The 20,127-nt window shown below is 38.1% G+C and overlaps 1 protein-coding gene across 2 annotated transcripts in view; it reads right to left on the bottom strand.

Annotated features, from left to right (window-relative positions):
- Window positions 1-1,698: 1,698 nt before the first annotated feature.
- LOC144595565 (ubiquitin carboxyl-terminal hydrolase 35-like) overlaps window positions 1,699-20,127 on the bottom strand; it is a 28,978-nt gene continuing 10,549 nt past the window's right edge. Inside the window, exons 6-12 of one of the 2 annotated variants that reach the window (XM_078403121.1) lie at window positions 18,721-18,822; window positions 17,120-17,278; window positions 14,574-14,767; window positions 13,092-13,185; window positions 9,988-10,094; window positions 3,968-5,201; window positions 1,699-2,166 (exon numbers count right to left, since the gene is read on the bottom strand). In XM_078403121.1, the coding sequence (XP_078259247.1) occupies window positions 2,065-2,166; window positions 3,968-5,201; window positions 9,988-10,094; window positions 13,092-13,185; window positions 14,574-14,767; window positions 17,120-17,278; window positions 18,721-18,822 (1,992 nt within the window). In that variant the 3' untranslated portion in view covers window positions 1,699-2,064. The remainder of the gene's footprint in view (window positions 2,167-3,967; window positions 5,202-9,987; window positions 10,095-13,091; window positions 13,186-14,573; window positions 14,768-17,119; window positions 17,279-18,720; window positions 18,823-20,127) is intronic. The other variant, XM_078403120.1, reaches the window with a different exon arrangement.

The raw sequence follows: 20,127 nt of genomic DNA, 5'->3' as shown, positions 1-20,127 counted from the left end.
GAAAGATAAAAACAACAGCAAAGACATCCTAAATAAACATTGTTCATTTAAAATCTCTTTCTGAATGCAAATGATAACACTTACTTTGGTGACTAGTGACTTCTTTCCCAAGTTGGCATAGGTGGAGAGTGGAGGAGGGAGGCTACAGGGAGTCCTCTACTTCAGCTGATAAAATCAAATACAGCAGAGGCGCTGAGGGCAGGTCAGCAATTAAAGCAGTGGTAGGCCAAGGTCTGGAGATACCAAATGTCGATGGCTGAGAAAACGGTAAGCAGCAGCTCGCTGAACGCGGTCAGTACCTTGCCAGGCATCGCACACGACTACACTGCAAGGCATAGATTTGAGCACGCTATTTTAAAAATAAGAGCACATAAATTAAGCTTTGGTATTAAACTAGCGTGTTATTCCAAAAATGTGTAAATCAAACACATGCAAAATGTAAGGTGGCTGTATATGATAAATTATGATCAAGATTAAATATTGTACAACACAAAATTCAGCATGGTTATTAATACTTAAGACACCATATATAAAAAGGTTTTATCAATGTAACTTTTTAGTGCAGAGAGAACAGCAGCATACAAGCTGAATTTGTTTAAATCAAGAAAATCTCAAAATTATTTGTACTTTAACTAGAAAAAATAAAATAAATTAAGCATAATAATTGCAAAAAAACAAAATAATCCCAAATGCAAAAATTAACACTTTGAGGCAATTACTTTACTGCTATGCAAATACTTTCTCATTTATTCACAAAATGCTGGAGTAACTCAGCAGGTCGGGCAGCATCTCGGGAGAGAAGGAATGGGTGACGTTTCGGGTCGAGACCCTTCTTCAGAAGGGTTTCGGGTCGAGACCCTTCTTCAGAAGGGTCTCGACCCGAAACGTCACCCATTCCTTCTCTCCCGAGATGCTGCTCGACCTGCTGAGTTACTCCAGCATTTTGTGAATAAATCGATTTGTACCAGCATCTGCAGTTATTTTCTTATAAAGACTTTCTCATGGTGCAAGGGTCAAATATGACAGATATTCTATGAGTTTGTTTGTTTTAATGAGCAGGCAGCTTCACTTCTAGGAACTGAAAGTTCCAATTATCTACACAGTGAATGGTGTGAGAGGTGTTGGTGGGTATTATGGGTAGATGGTTGTGCTTGTGCAATATTAGAATGCATAATTCTTCGAGTTTCTAGGTAGTCTATCACTGATTCTATTATTGCTACCCCAAAGAAAAACTGTGTGCCAAGTTAATTAGCATCCCCAAGAACTTAAATAATAGTTGGCACCACAATGGCTCAGTAGTAGAGTTGCTGCCATGCAGCGCCATAGACCAGGGTTCAATCCTGACTACGGGTGCTACCTGCACAGAGTTTGTACGTTCTCCCCGTGACCTTGTGGGCTTTCTCCGCGTGCTCCAGTTTCTTCCCACAACCCAAAGAGGTGCTAGTTTGTAGGTTAATTGACTTCTGCAAAGTGTCCATAGTATGTAGTATATGGGCGATTGTTGGTCGACTCGGATTCAGTGGGCCAAAGGGCCCATTTCCATGCTGTAGCTCCAAACTAAAGTCAGCTGAAGCAAGGGCAAAATAAATCTTCAAATAAATGTTTTTACAATAAAGTGTAATAAAACCTACAGCTGCCTCCATTGATATTCATAAATTAGCCAACTCTCCAATAACTTTAAAATCCACTGGGAGGAGAGATGTAATATTTATTTTTAAATAAGAAATACATTACATTGGAAATGAAAGCCAGCATTTACAAATGTGTTGAATTTTATTTATACTTCATTGTTGAAATGCATTTTATAACTTTACAGTACTTGGTAATTTTTTGGATTGCTGGGGAGGTAGCAATTAACATTTATGTCCAAGTAACAGGCAAATTTCTTGACAATCCAAAAGATAAATCCCCATTAACCCCCACAATAGATTAAGTTGTGCAACCTTTACAAAGTATATAATGCAAACGAGGTAGAGGGGATGAAGTAGGTCTTAACTGCACTTAGAAAATCAAATGGCCAAATGACCCCAAATCACTTCCTCCTCCAGCAGTTGGACCACAACTTCAAGAACCTCCATTTTCATCGTCATCAAAATGTCTCCACCATGATGGTGCAGTGACAGGTGTTGTAGATTCAGTTCTGTACCTTGCTTCTTTTTCCTCTTCCTAGAAAGTTTTAACATGTTTTCAATAACACATCTTTAAATAACTTGCACCTTACCACACTCACCCCACACACAATTTTTTGACCTTGCTCCAGTGGCTGAACTGTGCCTTATTGCAATTCCCTCCGCTGACATGCTCCAAGACAACAGCCAAATACCACAAAAGTAATGGCACGGATGAATCATGGCTAATTGAATTACAAATGCAAGATTATGAAAAAAAAACAATTTGATAATGATTCTTCACATTATTAACCTACTCAATTGCTAACAATATTATTGGTTTTCTGAATCCCAGATATTTAACTCCAGGTTTGGAATTTCTAATTGATATGCTAATTCTAAAATGTTACTATTCATATAAGATTGCCCTCATTCCTAAAGAAATAAAGCCTGCTAATGGAATAGCTAATTTTTCTAAATGGAAAACTACAGAATGAATATAACATTTCATCAAAATGTCTCCAGTAGCAAGTATCATAGCTTGGATGTGACCGCGTCACACTCATTATTTAAGAAACTTATAAATAGTTGTCAAGTAGCAACGATTAATTTTCCCAAGGGACAGCCTGGTGTTTAAGTTACATTAAATGCAAACACAAGATTAAAAATATGAGATTCATCCTGCCCAGCTAGATGCAAGTCTGGCATGTGTAATTTAGCTCAATCTTGCCAACAACAGATTTTTAGGGTTACTGAGCACGTTAAACAGGCACAAGTACATCAGAAATTATTGCTTACAAGACTTTCCTGTATGCACATTTGCTGCCACATTGCCTTATATTACAAAGAACTTCCTAATTTTTTACCAAATACCCATCTCTGATTTTAGGCTCATTTCTGCTGGTGAGATAGGGTTGGGGGGAAAAGGTAATGAGAGTGTTACAGCATGGAAATGGGTCCTTTGGCCAACTACATCCACACCAACAACCAAACACCCAATTTTATACTCATCTACCCAAATCCATTTTATTGTTCCCACACTCCATTCAAGGTTTATGCAACTTTCATTCTTAATCGAACCTCGAGAGCATTTATACAATCTAAAAAATCTCCACTGCATTGCTTCCAAGGTAATATATTCCAAAGTACATTGCTCAGAATGGTACAAGGCACTCCAGATGTATCTAACCAAAATCATCAAGAAAAGTAGTTATCAAAAGCAACCAAAGTGTTTACATTAATCTTGATTGGAAATTTTGTTCTAGAATGTTATTTGGCAGATGGAATGAACACCATATTTTACTATTTTCTTGTAAAAGATGCAATGTTCTCATGACCATAACAGATTAAAGGTGGGATTGATGGAAACATGTCTACCTTGACAAATCCAATCAATGTTTGGGGAAATAAGGAACAAATGTTTAATTAGATCATGGCCATTTAGGACATACATCTTTAGGATCTACATATAATAGATATTTGGAATGTACTCTCGTAAGAGACTGTAGAAGCAGATGCAATAGCAACATTTATGGAGGCATTTAGAACGGCGTGGAATAGAGTGATATAGACCACATGCAGGCAGAAGGGATTAGTTAGATTGGCATCATGGTCTGTGCAGACATGATAGGCCAAAGTGCCATACTGTTCTCTGTGCATAGTTTGTTGAAAGCAGCAGGTTGAGAGAGTTAACACTGCAAATAAAATCCAAAATGGCTGTATGTAAAACTATTACACCTTTATCGTTAATAGTTATGAAGCCTAACAAAAACAAAATTAATGTAAAATGGTAATTGTTAACATCCTTGCAATCAAGTTTGGCAGACCAATTTTTAATTTAATCAGTTCAAATTACATACCTGTAGATACTGAAGATTGTCTCTAGAGATGGCTTCCATCAGCTCATTGTTTAATCCTACTTCGCCATACAGTCCCATATCAGCTGAAACAAGTTCACCATCAGGGCAAGGCTGTCTTGCTAATCGCTGTCTGTAGAATAATACATATGCTGTGTCTTTGGGAAAGTAATTTGTAACATTGCTGATGGATTCAAATGAGGAAAATGAAACCCTGGTGTCATTGTACAAATACCATTGTTCATCAGCTCCACCTTCAACATTCAAAATTTCATTTGGACCAATTACAGAGTTAGCATCCACATATTCGCTGGCATAGCAATAGTAATGTCCACTTTCAGAAGATATGCCAGAATGCACCACTATAGAACAGAGGTCATAAATAATTGACAAATATGTAGTATCCTCTGCAAAAGGTTGCCAGCTTCCCAATTTGCATCTTTGATTTTTAGCACGAATTTTGGATTCATCCTTTGAGTTAACTCTAATGGGCAGTTTAAGGACCAAAGGAACCGATACATTCTCTAAAATTTTTTGGCGCTTCATAGTTATGAGATCAAAGGAGAATCGTAATAAAGTCAAGATAAGGTAGTGTGGATTCCCAGTTAATTCCACCACTTTTTCTGCTTCTTGCAAAGAGGTACATTTATTGCAGTAATATCTATTATCACCTGATAGCATTTCTGGTGAAAGAAAGTAGTTAATAAGGTCAGACACTGATTTACAACGTGATGAGCAAGATGCTTTCTCCACACAGTCGACTGCAAAATCATTCTTTGGCATGGAATTAAATGAACAAAAGTAATCACTTTTTGTTACTCCAGTTAGTGAAGGCCTGTCCTTTGTTTTTCCATGGGAACCTATTATTTCAAATGGTACCACTCTTAATGAAGGCTCTCCATATTTTGTTTGTGTCTGTTTATTTGGAAATTTAGCAGTCATGTCCTTTTGCTTAACTTGCGATGCCACATTATCTGCACCAGTAGTCTTCACTGAATGATCACACCTTTGTAGAACTTTATTAGGTGGCGGAAACGCAAGAGATAGATCTGTAAAAGCTTCTTCACGGAAGGAAACATTGCAACAACAACGACAAAGGATCCTAGTCACCATCTTCCCTCCAAACATTCTTTCTATTAATGTTTTCCCTGGATCTCCACAATCCATCCGAGTTTCACTACATGAATGTTTCTGTCCATGTGTAATTCTTTTACTAGTCTTCTCTTCTTCATGTAGTCTTGAAAATAAAATCAAAAATTTACAGCCATAAAAAAAATACAAGCTTGACCATTTCATCAATTCATTTAACCTTTAGGTTAAGAACCTATACCTAGTTGTAGACTTGTTATTTATTACAAATCATGGCATATATACTGACAGTTATTAATTAGCTTTAGTGACAAGTTAACAGCAGACAAACATTTCTATCCAAAAACAGCTAGTCAAAATAAAAATTTTAATAAAGTATAGCCATGGTGAAATAGATGACATTAATTTTAAGGCTATTATCACTTAAAATTTTCACCCACTTGCTGTGATATAAAATGTAACCATCAAAGTTCTAAGTAATAATTCTATGTCTTTTTCAAGTAAAGTAGACATATCTGCAGTAAAGTGACACTAGTATGTTCTTCCATTCAAATTGAACAGAACATTAATTTTGGAAGCAAATGCAAACTAAAAATAAAAATTCTAGCAGGACAACATTCTGTCATTGTCACAATGATGCTTATAATGATAATTCAGAGTCCAGCAGAGGAGGACAAAGGGCTTAATTAGGAAAGGGAAAATAGATTATGAAAGAAAACTGGCAGGGAACATAAAAACTGACTGCAAAAGCTTTTATAGATATGTGAAGAGAAAAAGATTAGTTAAAACAAATGTAGGTCCCTTGCAGTCAGAAACAGGTGAATTGATCATGGGGAACAAGGACATGGCAGACCAATTGAATAACTACTTTGGTTCTGTCTTCATTAAGGAAGACATAAATAATCTGCCGGAAATAGCAGGGGACCGGGGGTCAAATGAGATGGAGGAACTGAGTGAAATCCAGGTGTTAGGTAAATTGAATGGATTAAAGGCCGATAAATCCCCAGGGCCAGATAGGCTGCATCCCAGAGTGCTTAAGGAGGTAGCCCCAGAAATAGTGGATGCATTAGTGATAATTTTTCAAAACTCTTTAGATTCTGGAGTAGTTCCTGAGGATTGGAGGGTAGCTAATGTAACCCCACTTTTCAAAAAGGGAGGGAGAGAGAAAACGGGGAATTACAGACCAGTTAGTCTAACATCGGTAGTGGGGAAAATGCTAGAGTCAGTTATTAAAGATGGGATAGCAGCACATTTGGAAAGTGGTGAAATCATTGGACAAAGTCAGCATGGATTTATGAAAGGTAAATCATGCCTGATGAATCTTATAGAATTTTTCGAGGATGTAACCAGTAGATTGGATAAGGGAGAACCAGTGGATGTGTTATATCTGGACTTCCAGAAGGCTTTCGACAAGGTCCCATATAAGAGATTAGTATGCAAACTTAAAGCACACGGTATTGTGGGTTCCGTATTGATGTGGATAGAGAACTGGCTGGCAGACAGGAAGCAAAGAGTAGGAATAAACGGGTCCTTTTCAGAATGGCAGGCAGTGACTAGTGGGGTACCTCAAGGCTCAGTGCTGGGACCCCAGCTATTTACAATATATAGTAATGATTTGGACGAGGGAATTGAATGCAACATCTCCAAGTTTGCAGATGACACGAAGCTGGGGGGCAGTGTTAGCTGTGAGGAGGATGCTAGGAGGCTGCAACGTGACTTGGATAGGTTAGGTGAGTGGGCAAATGCATGGCAGATGCAATATAATGTGGATAAATGTGAGGTTATCCACTTTGGTGGCAAGAACAGGAAAGCAGACTATTACCTGAATGGTGGCCGATTAGGAGAAGGGGAGATGCAACGAGACCTGGGTGTCGTGGTACACCAGTCATTGAAAGTAGGCATGCAGGTGCAGCAGGCAGTGAAGAAAGCGAATGGTATGTTGGCATTCATAGCGAGGGGATTTGAGTATAGGAGCAGGGAGGTTCTGCTGCAGTTGTACAGGGCATTGGCGAGACCACACCTGGAGTATTGCGTACAGTTTTGGTCTCCTAATCTGAGGAAAGACATTCTTGCCATAGAGGGAGTACAGAGAAGGTTCACCAGGTTGATTCCTGGGATGGCAGGACTTTCATATGAAGAAAGATTGGATAGACTCAGCTTGTACTCGCTGGAATTTAGAAGATTGAGGGGGGATCTTATAGAAACTTACAAAATTCTTAAGGGGTTGGACAGGCTAGATGCAGGAAGATTGTTCCCGATGTTGGGGAAGTCCAGAACAAGGGGTCACAGTTTAAGGATAAGGGGGAAGTCTTTTAGGGCCAAGATGAGAAAGTTTTTTTTCACACAGAGAGTGGTGAATCTATGGAATTCTCTGCCATAGAAGGTAGTTGAGGCCAGTTCATTGGATATATTTAACAGGGAGTTAGATGTGGCCCTTGTGGCTAAAGGGATCAGGGGGTATGGAGAGAAGGCAGGTACGGGATACTGAGTTGGATGATCAGCAATGATCATATTGAATGGTGGTGTAGGCTCGAAGGGTCGAATGGCCTACTCCTGCACCTATTTTCTATGTTTCTAATATCTTGATGTTTGCTGCTCATTTCCTAGACTAACTTTAGACCTAGAACAGGAGCTCCATTTTCTGCAGTCAATAGACAATAGGTGCAGGAGTAGGCCATTCGGCCCTTCGAGCCAGCACCGCCATTCACCCTGATCATGGCTGATCATCCACAATCAGTACCCCGTTCCAGGCTTCTCCCCATATCCCTTGACTCTGCTATCATTAAGAGCTCTATCTAACTCTCGAAAGCATCCAGGCAATTGGCCTCCACTGCCTTCTGAGGCAGAGAGTTCCATAGCTTCACAACTCTGAGTGAAAACATTTTTCCTCATCTCCGTTCTAAATGGCCTACCCCTTATTCTTAAACTGTGGCCCCTGGTTCGGGACTCCCCCAACATCGGGAACATGTTTCCTGCCTCTAGCGTGTCCAATCCCTTAATAATCTTATATGTTTCAATAAGATCCCCTCTCATCTTTCTAAATTCCAGAGTATACAAGCCCAGTCGCTCCAGTCTTTCAACATACAACAGTCCCACCATTCCTGGAATTAACCCCGTGAACCTACGCTGCACTCCCTCAATAGTAAGAATGTCCTTCCTCAAATTTGGAGACCAAAACTGCACACAATACTCCAGGTGTGGTCTCACTAGAGCCCTGTACAACTGCAGAAGGACCTCTTTGCTCCTATACTCAACTCCTCTTGTTATGAAGGCCAACATTCCATTAGCTATTTTCACTGCCTGCTGTACCTGCATGCTTACTTTCAGTGACTGGTGAACTAGGACACCCAGATCTCGTTGTACGTCCCCTTTTCCGAACGACACCATTCAGATAATAATCTGCTTTCCTTTTCTTACCACCAAACTGGATAACCTCACATTTATCCACATTAAACTGCATCTGCCATGCATCTGCCCACTCACACAACCTGCCCAAGTCACCCTGCATTCTCATAGCATCCTCCTCACACTTCATACTGCCACCCAGCTTTGTGTCATCTGCAAATGTGCTAATGTTACATTTAATTCCTTCATCCAAGTCATTAATGTATATTGTAAATAGCTGCAGTCCTAGCACCGAGCCTTGCTGTACCCCACTAGTCACTGCCTGCCATTCTGAAAGGGACCCATTTGTCCCTACTCGTTGTTTCTGTCTGCTAACCAATTTTCTATCCATGTCAGTATCCTACACCCAATACCATGTGCTCTAATTTTGCCCACTAATCTCCTATGTGGGACCTTATCGAAGGCTTTCTGAAAGTCCAGGTACACTACATTCACTGGTTCTCCCTTGTCCATTTTCCTAGTTACATCCTCAAAAAATTCCAGAAGATTAGTCAAGCATGATTTCCCCACAAATCCATGCTGACTCAGAATGATCCTGTTACTGCTATCCAAATGTTCTGCAATTTCTTCTTTTATAATCAACTCCAGCATCTTCCCCACCACCGATATCAGGCTAACTGGTCTATAATTTCCTGTTTTCTCTCTCCATCCTTTCTTAAAAAGTCAATCAACCACTTCTCTCACATCCTCAACATTTCCCTCCATTTGAACATTTCTTCTTTCCTAAATGAAGCGAGGCCTTGAAAAGTCTACCTTTTGATGGATTTCTGCTATGAGGCCTGTAGCAGGAAACTGCAGGCAAATTATTACAGAGAAAGTATAAACAACCTTAGATGCTCATTTACAATTAGAAGCTATAAAGTACATGCTTCTTAAGCAAGGAAACCAAAATTGTATGTAGTACTTCAGGGGTGGCTTCACAAGGGATATGTGGGGAAAGGTTAATTCCCGGAATGGCGGGACTGTCATATGTTGAAAGACTGGAGCGACTAGGCTTGTATACACTGGAATTTAGAAGGATGAGAGGGGATCTTATCGAAACGTATAAGATTATTAAGGGGTTGGACACATTAGAGGCAGGAAACATGTTCCCAATGTTGGGGGAGTCCAGAACCAGGGGCCACAGTTTTAGAATAAGGGGTAGGCCATTTAGAACAGAGATGAGGAAAAACTTTTTCAGTCAGAGAGTTGTGAATCTGTGGAATTCTCTGCCTCAGGCAGTGGAGGCCAATTCTCTGAATACATTCAAGAGAGAGCTAGATAGAGCTCTTAAGGATAGCGGAGTCAGGGGGTATGGGGAGAAAGCAGGAACGGGGTACTGATTGAGAATGATCAGCCATGATCACATTGAATGGCGGTGCTAGCTCGAAGGGCCGAATGGCCTACTCCTGCACTTATTGTCTATTGTCTATTGAAAGGGTTGTTTCGAGAGAAAGAACATTGTAATAAAAACAAAAATAAGTGGATTGATAGTGTAAATCAGACAAAGAAATGAAAATTATTAAAATGAAACAAAGTCTTCAACTAACCTGTCCAAAAGATATCTTAAATATTCTGAACAGTCCTGTTGCGCTCCTTGGTTAAACCATGGAGGAGATGAAGCTTTCAAGAAGCTACTGGGAGAGATGGCTGGTCTCTACAAAAGCAAACCGGAAAAAAACCCATGATGATTTCAACAAAATCTAAAAGGAGGCTCATTAGCCAATTCCTATTGTTAGGAATATGCATTACTTTAAATTTACCCTCAATTCAGTCATTAAATCTCTAGAAAATAAATTAAGCAAAGAGTGAGAAGCAGCCAAACTAATATTCCTCCCTTTCACCGATAAACCATACACATGCAAAAGCATTGGTGGTAGTAGAATATTCATAACCTGAAAACTTCCAATAGACCAAAACCTTATGAATATTTTAGTAAAGCTGATCAGTTAACAATTATGCGACATAGTTATGTCAATTGCTCAGCAATGTCAATCTGTTCAGTGTTACAGCTCTATCAGATATGACAAATTATTTTTTGTTGGTTGACATCTACACAATATTTATGATTTATTTGACAATGCAGATGTAAAATGATTGAATTTATCAAAGGATTTCAAATTATTGACATCATGGGCAACTTTGCCTTTAAATTTATGACCTCTAATGCAGATGATTTTCTGGAAATAAAGGGAATTCATTAAGTGTACACAAGAACTCAATTTGTCAAAGAGCCGTAAATTCACTTAAAAAAGCATGCCCACTGAGAACTACTTCAAGTGCAGGGATCAGCCATCAGTGCGCATGCTTTCTGCAAACAGATTAACACTAATCTTTAAAACACAACAGGCTATAAATTTTTGTGATCAGCAAGGGAATAGGAAAAGAGCTTTTAAAATAAGTAAGAAGTGCTCTGGAGGAATAGATCAAATTGTTGGAAGCATACAGGCAAAGCAAAAACGTGATGACACACAAGAGACCACAGATGCAAACAAAAGAGCTGCTCAAAGAACAGCATCTTTGGAGAAAAATGGAGTGGACTTTTTGGGTCACAACTCTTCATTTGGATGGAGAGTAGAGGGGAAATATTCAGTAAAAACAGTTTTTTTGGGGGGGTTTTGGCATAGGTTTTTCTGCCACTCAACACCGCCTCTCCTCTACCCACCTATTGCTTGCCAGCTCTTGCCCCAACCCCTCTTCCCCCACGCTGCCCATCTTACCCCAAAATGTCAACTGGAGGCCCATTTCCTCCATAGACGCTGCCTGGCCTGCTGAGTTTCTCCAACAGCTCTCTTTCCCGCTCCAAAAATATGAAGTAGCTTGGCCCAGATAGAAGCTATCTGAAAATGACTTCTCATTCTGAATTGCATGTGGCAGCAATTCCACGATTTTAGGATAATCTCTAGCACAGATTTACACAAGGATCCCAAGTTGACTCAGCAATTAGATTCCAAAACTAAATTCGTTGAAGAGAAAAAACATTTCCTTATTACATCTGCTACCTGCTGCCAGTTTCCCACCTCCGCTCTTCCCAACTTCCCCCTATCACCTTATAGCTTTGAGGCCAAAGTTTTCCCTCCTACATTAGCTCAACCAGGAAGAGCGTCTTAACAGCCTTTCACCAATTGTGAAGGTACAGCAGTAGAGACAGGCAAACAAAAGGGGAAAGACAAAACAATAGTTATTAGCAGCCTCCCTGATGAAAGATGCAAAATATGTATCTTGATGCAAATTACTTGTCCCTGATAAAAAAAAGATACAACAGCGGCGCAGCAGTAGGGTTGCTGCCTTACAGCAACAGAGACCCGGGTTCAACCCCAACTATGGGTGCTGTTTGTACAGAGTTTGTATGTTCTCCCTGTGACTGCATGAATTTTACCCGGGTGCTCCAGTTTACTCCCACACTCCAAAGACGTACTGTTTGTAGGTTGAATAGCCGATAAAAATTGTCCCAAGTGTGTAGGATAATGCTAGTGTACGGGGATTACTGGTCGGTGTGGGCTCGGTGGGCCGAAGAGCGCGTTTCTGCACTGTATCTCTAAACTAATTTCTATATCTAGATCTTTGCAACACATTGCATTAAGATATTTTACACTTGATTTACAAATGCAGCTATAATTGTGGCTAATTAAATACTGTTGCTTGATCAGTCTTGGTGTACCATCCTTCATGCAGCACCAATTAAACTACTGCATGTACGCCACAAAAAATCTTCAAGCACTCAGCCAGATTATGGCATATCCCAAACCTCATCCATTATACATCCATTTCCAAATATACATTTGGTGATTAAAAATATTTCCGTTTAGAATCTACTCAACAATTGGCCATCCACACCTCTCTGGGGGTAGAATATTGGAAAGGAACCTCCAAGTAAAATTTCTCCTTCTATAACTAAACCCCTATACTAACACCATTTAGTACTACATCTCTAACCAGAGAAATCAGGCTTCTAATATCTATCCCTTCAATCCATCAAAATCTTGTAGGTTTCCATAAAATCACCTAGTAAAATCCAAGCCTTAGCCCTTGACATAGGCCCTCCCTCCATCTCCCAATACCCCAGGAATTAATCAATGAATCTACGCTGCAAGAATATCCATTCTTGAGTATAGAGAGCAAAGCTGCACAGTTTAAGTCTCAAACGTTTATATTTGAAGCACTACTTTCTTATTTTTGTACTCCAGCACAAGCAATAATGATTAACATACAATCTAACATCCTGCTTGTATATTGTCCTTTCTGATTTCACCAGCTCAGCCAGATCCCTTTGTATATCAATTATTACAAAACAATACAAAGTTTGCAACTGATTACAAAACATCATTCTTCTGTCAAAGTACAAGAGAATATTTCAATATACTTGCACATCTTTGCCGACAAAAAGAACATTTATATTTATTTTCCTATCCTATATTCTAATCTATAGGCATAGATTTCCTCGCAAATTAAATGAAGCTTATTAATGTCCCTACACAACCAATTTACAAATCCCATATAATTTCTGAATTCCAGTGTATTTCAATATATATTGTTCACAGTATTCTGAATGCAATATGTAGCATACATTGCCTTTTAAATCACAAACTACATAAATTGTAAAGCTCTTGAAGTAAAAACAGAAAAAAGTAGTCAAGCAAAATAGAAAATATACCTGACTATGTCCCAGGAAAGCAAATAGCCATTGAAGTTTCATCATTAGTGACTGTGAATCACCATCCTTGAGTAGCATTACAGCATGCCTGAAGCTAAAAAGGGACCACAACATTTTGCTTAGATTTACAACAGTAGGCTCAATATAATGGTCTAGGAACCAGATCTTCATAGCTCCAAGTAATCATTTAACAGAGAACCACATTTCTCAGCAAAAGATAAACAGTCTCAGTACCAAATAAAATCAAAGAGACAGCTTTAGACGAAAAGTTCATCTCAAATTTGGCAAGCAGAATACAAAATAAGCATCTGAACATTGTTTCCTAACATCTCACTCCTAACTCCATTTCATTTCTTGTGATACTAGTATAAGCTCACCCCACCCGCGCTTGTTGAATGAATGGTATTTCTCTTGAATATTTGATGGTAATTTCTTCACCAAATTGAAACCAAAAAGTTGTCAACTATTAATCAATAAAAAATTTAATGACCAGATAATCCTGTGCAAAAACTGCAAAATTTCCCATCAAGTGAAGCTCTGGGCCTCAACATTTGACAAAATGAAGACGCAAGAAAAAGAAAGTTTTATATAGAAAGTTTTCCCAGCATTGCAACATTTCACAGTACCACTGAAATATTAAATGCAAAGTTCCTTAATTTAGATAGACAATTTTACAACATTGCACCAAAGACTTGTGCCCACTGCAGGAGTACATCCTAAACTAAAAAATAACTCCTGAAAATTGGTGAAGATGATGGGAAGCAATAATACAAAAATGGCATTAAAACAATGCACCCTTTGATTTTCCCCCACCCTAGATTAAATAGGATTAAGTGACAATTTTTAAAATAAATTTACCTCAATCTTGTTTTATATTATGTTATTCCACATGACTCTTCAAGTTAAAAAACACAACTTATGGATAAGTTGCACACATTATATAAATTCTGCCATTTAGGATGCCCGAATCCACTGTTCCTCTAAAGTCTTTGATTGCCATTATTTTTCCTTGAATTCGATGAATCCCTGAAAGTAGCTGTTTTTGACAGGAGGCACTACAACTAAAGTGAATCTTCAAATGAAAATTCAAAGGTCATACCCAGAGCGCATCAAAAAGGCTGGTGAAAGAATCACAAATCCTCAGATGTCTGCCACTCAAGCTTATTTACCACTGCTCTGGAGAACGTTTCCAGTTCTCTACAGAATCATTTGATTGACTGCCTGTCTACAAGCACAAGAAACTTGAATGTGATCTGTCTCACTAATAAATCCAGTTAAGAAAATGAGAATGGCCATTGACAGCAATGAGCTGCTGTTCAGTCAAGATCATTTAACCTTCCAACTTAAGGGCATTGCAGAGGAAAGAGCAGCTTTTTTGGAAAGGTCAGAAAAACAGATCAGGCCTAAATTTCAGGAAAAAAGTTTAACAAGAGCAACATTCATCCATAATACATTACCAATCTAAGTACATTAGATACGTACTCTGAAGCCATGAAAAGGGCCTGAATGACACTGTTCATGTAACAGGTATTGCCAAGATTAGCTACTCCTGTTTTTCCTGTATTCGATTTTGCAACAAGCTTTGGGTATAATGGTTCCAGTTTATTTTCTTGCGATGTCCAGGCACTGTGATTGAGCAATTGCTTTATTTTTGCTTCATTTGGAATAGGAAAATCCTGGAACAAGAAAAGCAGAAATTCTGCCCAATAACAACATCAAGGAATAAAAGAACATTTGTTACGTTTTTGTTTTGTTCTGAATGTTACACAATCATCTATACTTATCTGGTGAAAAATAATGTAAATCCTCACACCAATATTGAAAATATTAGAGTTGATATCTGTCTTCACAGAGGTAAAGTTCCAGAGCTCGATCAATCAGACAGACGAGAAGTTTCTTCACCCAAACAATACTAAATCTTTGGAAATGTCTACCCACATGGCCCGTGGAGGTTCAGTTACTGAGTATATGCAAGATTGATAGACTATAATTTTATTTGTTGAGGAAATCAAGGAATATGGAGCTAGTGCAGGTAAATATTGCCGATCCCTTCAATGGTAATTTTACTGGATGGTGCAGCAGGTATTGAGGAAGAACCTAATCCCATTTCTTTTCCCATGTCCTTATTTCCACACAAAAATCCAAGAAATCCATATGAAAGCAGAATCTTTCCCAATATCTAATAATTCACAATTTTCTTTGCACAGAAAATGGGTTATACGATTCTATAGATTGAATTCGTTTTGTGAAGGACAAGAGATCAACAATTAAGAGATGAAGAGAATTGGTGCACAAGAGAAAAGGAGTGTTTAAAATAAAAATGTGCAAAGGACAAAGATAAATGTAAAAGGAAATATTAAATGACTATTATTAGATTGCATACACGGCATTTTGAGATGTTGCAATTGGTTAAGTCTAAATGATGTGCCATTGAAGTGTACAGTTGTCTTGTCTTAACCCCAGCTTTTCATTATCTGGGTGTATCTTGAGCCACACAATTAACTTTTGGGCAAGGTAGGGAAAAATAATGGTACTTATTGTACTGTTCCCTTTTAACCAGTTGTGGGAGATTTAACTGGTTAACTTTTACAATTTAAAAAAAAGTGGCCTACAAATCACACGAAATGTAATCAACACAAAATATTAAATTCTCTCTTCAGATTCATTTTACAACCCAAGCATTTTAAGCATTTTCTGCTACCTGCTATCTATCCCAATCTATTTTTAAAGAAATCAATCAACATGAATGTTCTAAGAAGAGGGAATCAGAAGCCAAAGCGATCTGAATCCTTATCACCCACTAATGCAACAGTTAAAATGCTCTTTTCAGCTAAAATGTTCACTGTTAATAATCCCCATGTCAAGCAAATGGGCTGGTTTAGGAAAATAATTAGGCTCTCTTAGGAAAAATGAATAAAACCCAAGACCTTAAATCATGTAGTCTACAAGGTCTCAGATCATGCAGCTACAGAGCACAGTGATAGACAAGCTCATTTTCCTTTGGAGACAACCCAGATTAGCTCTGAGCGTGATGTAATGAATTATCCTTTTTGGTGCTAGAGAGGATAGATAGTTTTAATAATATAGCTGGCTGTTTGTAAATCAGGCAAACACAGGCTTAATGATTATACAAGTGCAAGCTGTGAGCAAGCTCAGACTTTTAGGACTTGCAACCGGAACGGTGTCAGGACCCTCAAATTCTCAGTTATAAGCCAAAGCCTCCGATGGGCAGAAAGGGGCAAGACACGTTGGTTTATTAAAGTTTTCTGGGGGTTTTTAAAACTTTACATTGAAGTGATAATGCGCCATCATTGATCAAGATCCTTGAAACATGCTTGCATTATTACATCCACTAGCGTGCAATGCAGATGGAACCTTTTCTAACCAAGTAGCAATCCCAACTCCTGGTACGGTGGAAAAAAGGGTTTTTCATGTGTCAAATTAGCAAGGTACTCTCTGCATTCGAAATATGGCATGGAGAATTACAGAAAAGGTTATTGTCTTGAAATTAGATAACTTGAGGCCATGTTTTCGAACCAACCATGCAATCAAAGGCAAAATTCCTTTGTTTTTAAGTCCACTATTTTCTTCTTTTCTGTGTCCAATTCATTAATGTATACATTGGAATTGTTGACATTCCACACATGCAGAATTGTGGCTATGATAGGCAATTAATGCCTCAAGCATTTCAGCCATTTTTGTCCACGTGCTTATGGCATGAATCATCTACAAAGCACTCAGCCAAACATTCAAAGCCTACTTTAGCATTGAAAGGAATGCCACTCAAACATGTCCCAGTCTATGGCATCAAATATTGAGAATGTATCTTATCTTGGACAGTCTTTGTTTACTGGTCTCTTCCTCAAAACACATCCTCCACCCTAACTGGCAACCCTCAGATTATCCCCACCCTCAACCACTGATCTGTCAACCCAATCACAGATCTTATTTTATATTGTACGTACATTTCTATACAACAAAAATATTGATCAACATTGCAGCAAAATGATTTAATCCTGATCACTTACCTTTAGTGCCTCTATGACAGGTTCATATAGGTCAGGGAAACCTGAAAAACGGAAGATCATGCAGTGTACTAATTCAGACAGTTGCTGTTGACAACTTATACCAGAGTTGGACCTTTCTTTAGAGAGTGACACCATTAATTTGGGAATTTGAGGAACAAGCTGTGGAGTACAAGTAAAATAAGTTACAACAAATAAAACTTTAATCTTTAAATACACACATAGAATGTCACACATTTGTAATTGACTTTAGCACAACTCAGAACACTTGTACCCATAATACACCTTTTCCGCAACTAAAGCTTGTTCCTTTCTAATTGATGAATGAATTATGTTAACAAATAAAGTAATTGATCCAAACTTATGAACAAAATCTCCCCCAATTTAAAACAAACCCCAAGTCCGCTTCCCAAAATGTTCCACCTTGGTGTTTGCAAAATAATATTTATATTTGCTTTCCCAGATGCTATGATGTCCATGTCCATTATCCACTTATGTCTACACTTACAAGTGCAGACCTAATCTTTAAATGTACAAAATTAGACAAGATGAAATTATCCAATATTATCTCCAGCAAAGTGCAGCAAGTCAAGACAGTCATCAAAATTATAAACATAAAAACCAATCGCAGTTTTTTTGTGTAGTCAGCAGTCATCACTAATGAGGGGAGGGGTGGTGACGAACCACCTCCATTCTGACCAGGAGCACCATTGTTGCTGGTAATGCTAAAATAGACCAGCTATCCCAGTACAAGTCAACGCACTATATTTTCTACTTGAAGCAGGAAAAACTGAGCCTGTGGAATTTCTTAGCACACTGGCAAACATATTAAATGAGCATACAGTTGCCGGAAAATGGACAATCTACATTACACATTAACACATTGTACTTTCACCAAGTTTTCAGGTTAGTTAAATTTGAAAGCGTCATTTTTAGGTGAAAAAGGTAGAGTCAGAACCTTACAAATGAGAGTTGTACATTCTACAATTAGCACAAGGGCTAGGTTGCGTTTTAAAATATCCTGTTCACAGTGCAAATTTTATTTTTATCTATCTAATCAAAAAATAGCAATGAAAAATACAGGTGGCATTTTCCCAGATGTTCAACCAGTTTTAAAATCTTCCTTTGATGGTGGCACCTTGTTTCTCAAAGCAATGTTAAAAGAGATATAGATCCAAGCAGCAAACTAAACATAGCAATTTATTCTTTCTTTGCATTTAGCAACTCAAATTGTCAACGTGAAGCCATTCCATTTTCCATTAGTTTTGTCCCAACTCCAAAAATTCTGCTTCAGAGATGAGAATTTTAAAATATTCAAACTAAACCAGCATTACAATCAAAAAATCACATCTACTCAAAATATAAAGACCACTAATGAACTTGACAAGCATTTCAAATTTGTATTTCAAATAGTGCACAAAAACAGTTGTGAGCAAAACATACACTTCCCAACAAGATGTGCAGTTTTATTTCCAACTCCACAATTATCAAAGATAATGTTCATATGTGTGTTTATTTAAAATCTTGAAAAATAAAAAAGCGACGCTGAATCAAAGGTAAAAACTCCCATACCACCCTCCAAGGTCAACTTTAATAACACATACCAGATGGAAAGCTTCTGGTGAATGTTGGAAACTTAACAGCATATATTTCAGAACAGAAAGTGCTGTTGGTCTTACAATTGGGTAAAATAGCCTGGAGAACACCTGGAAGATAGTAAATGCATCAGTAAGAGGATTTATGTAACACATAAGATTCTACACCAGCCACAAAATAGATAAAAAGGTATAATCACTGTTGTATTATATTAAAACAAAGCAATTAAAAGGCAACTATTTTAGTGTAAAAACATTGAATATTACATCAACAACTTTGATTATCTGACCAAGCCAGTCATTATCATATTATTATAGTTGATATTCAAAATTTGTAAGAAACAGGACCTGGGTTTTGTAGGTGGTACACCAGTAATGGAGTGAGTTTTTAAAAGTAATATAGAATAAAGGAGCAGTCAAATCAAGCAACTTTAACCTGAATGGTGTTGAACTTCAAATGCTGCTGGACCAGCAGTCATCCCGAAGAGTGTAAGCATCACTCTTTACTTACAAAGCACATATCCAGTCTATGACCTACTTCTGTAGTTAGTGTTTGCTGTTAATGGCAAACTCTATATCACATTTTTTTAAAACTATTCTTTAAACAAAATAAGTTTAATTGATGACCTAAAATTTTAATAAGAAATAAACAAACACACATTTATATTAAAAACTCAAAATTTAACAGCTGGTTTACTGTGCAACACATTCCCAGGTCAGGAATGTCATAGACCACGTTGATAGCAACATTCTATTTAACCTGAATGTGCAAGGCAATGGGAACAAATAACTAACTGACCAGTCTTAACTAATTTTTCTTACTTACATAGAAACATAGAAAATAGGTGGAGGAGTAGGCCATTCAGCCATCGAGCTAGCACCACCATTCAATATGATCATGGCTGATCATTCAAAATCAGTACCCTGTTCCAGCTTTTTCCCCATATCCCTTGATTCCCTTAGCCCTAAAATGCTATGGATTCTAACATTCAGCAATTCTGCATCAATGTTCAACCCTAATGTTACTGCAATTCTTTTCACAATCCCATTATACCCTCCTTCCAAAGTAACAGAAAATGATTAGAAATCAACTCAATAAGGAGCAGAAGACTACTCAATATCATTAAAGCAAAATTCTTGCATCCTTCATTTGACTACTGCCACAAGTAGGAGTTTTCATCTTCTTGGCTCAAGGAAAAGCCTTAGGCAAGTTAAACCAGTTACGGTTAATAAACATAGGTCTGGAGGAGCCGAATATTGTAGATCCGAGAAAGTATTCAACGGACACCCCAAGCAGTGAGACAAGAACAAGGTTTACTGGAAACATCAAGTTGCAAGTGCTACAATCAGAATCATTTATCAGATTTTCAGAGAGATTTGTAAGGTGCTCCACTGCAATCCATGTAATAATTGTCA

Source organism: Rhinoraja longicauda, chromosome 7 (genome assembly GCF_053455715.1).
Source record: "Rhinoraja longicauda isolate Sanriku21f chromosome 7, sRhiLon1.1, whole genome shotgun sequence".
NCBI lineage: Eukaryota > Metazoa > Chordata > Chondrichthyes > Rajiformes > Arhynchobatidae > Rhinoraja > Rhinoraja longicauda.
The sequence above is the reverse complement of the archived record's forward strand: the minus strand, read 5'-3'. Positions and strand labels throughout refer to the sequence as shown.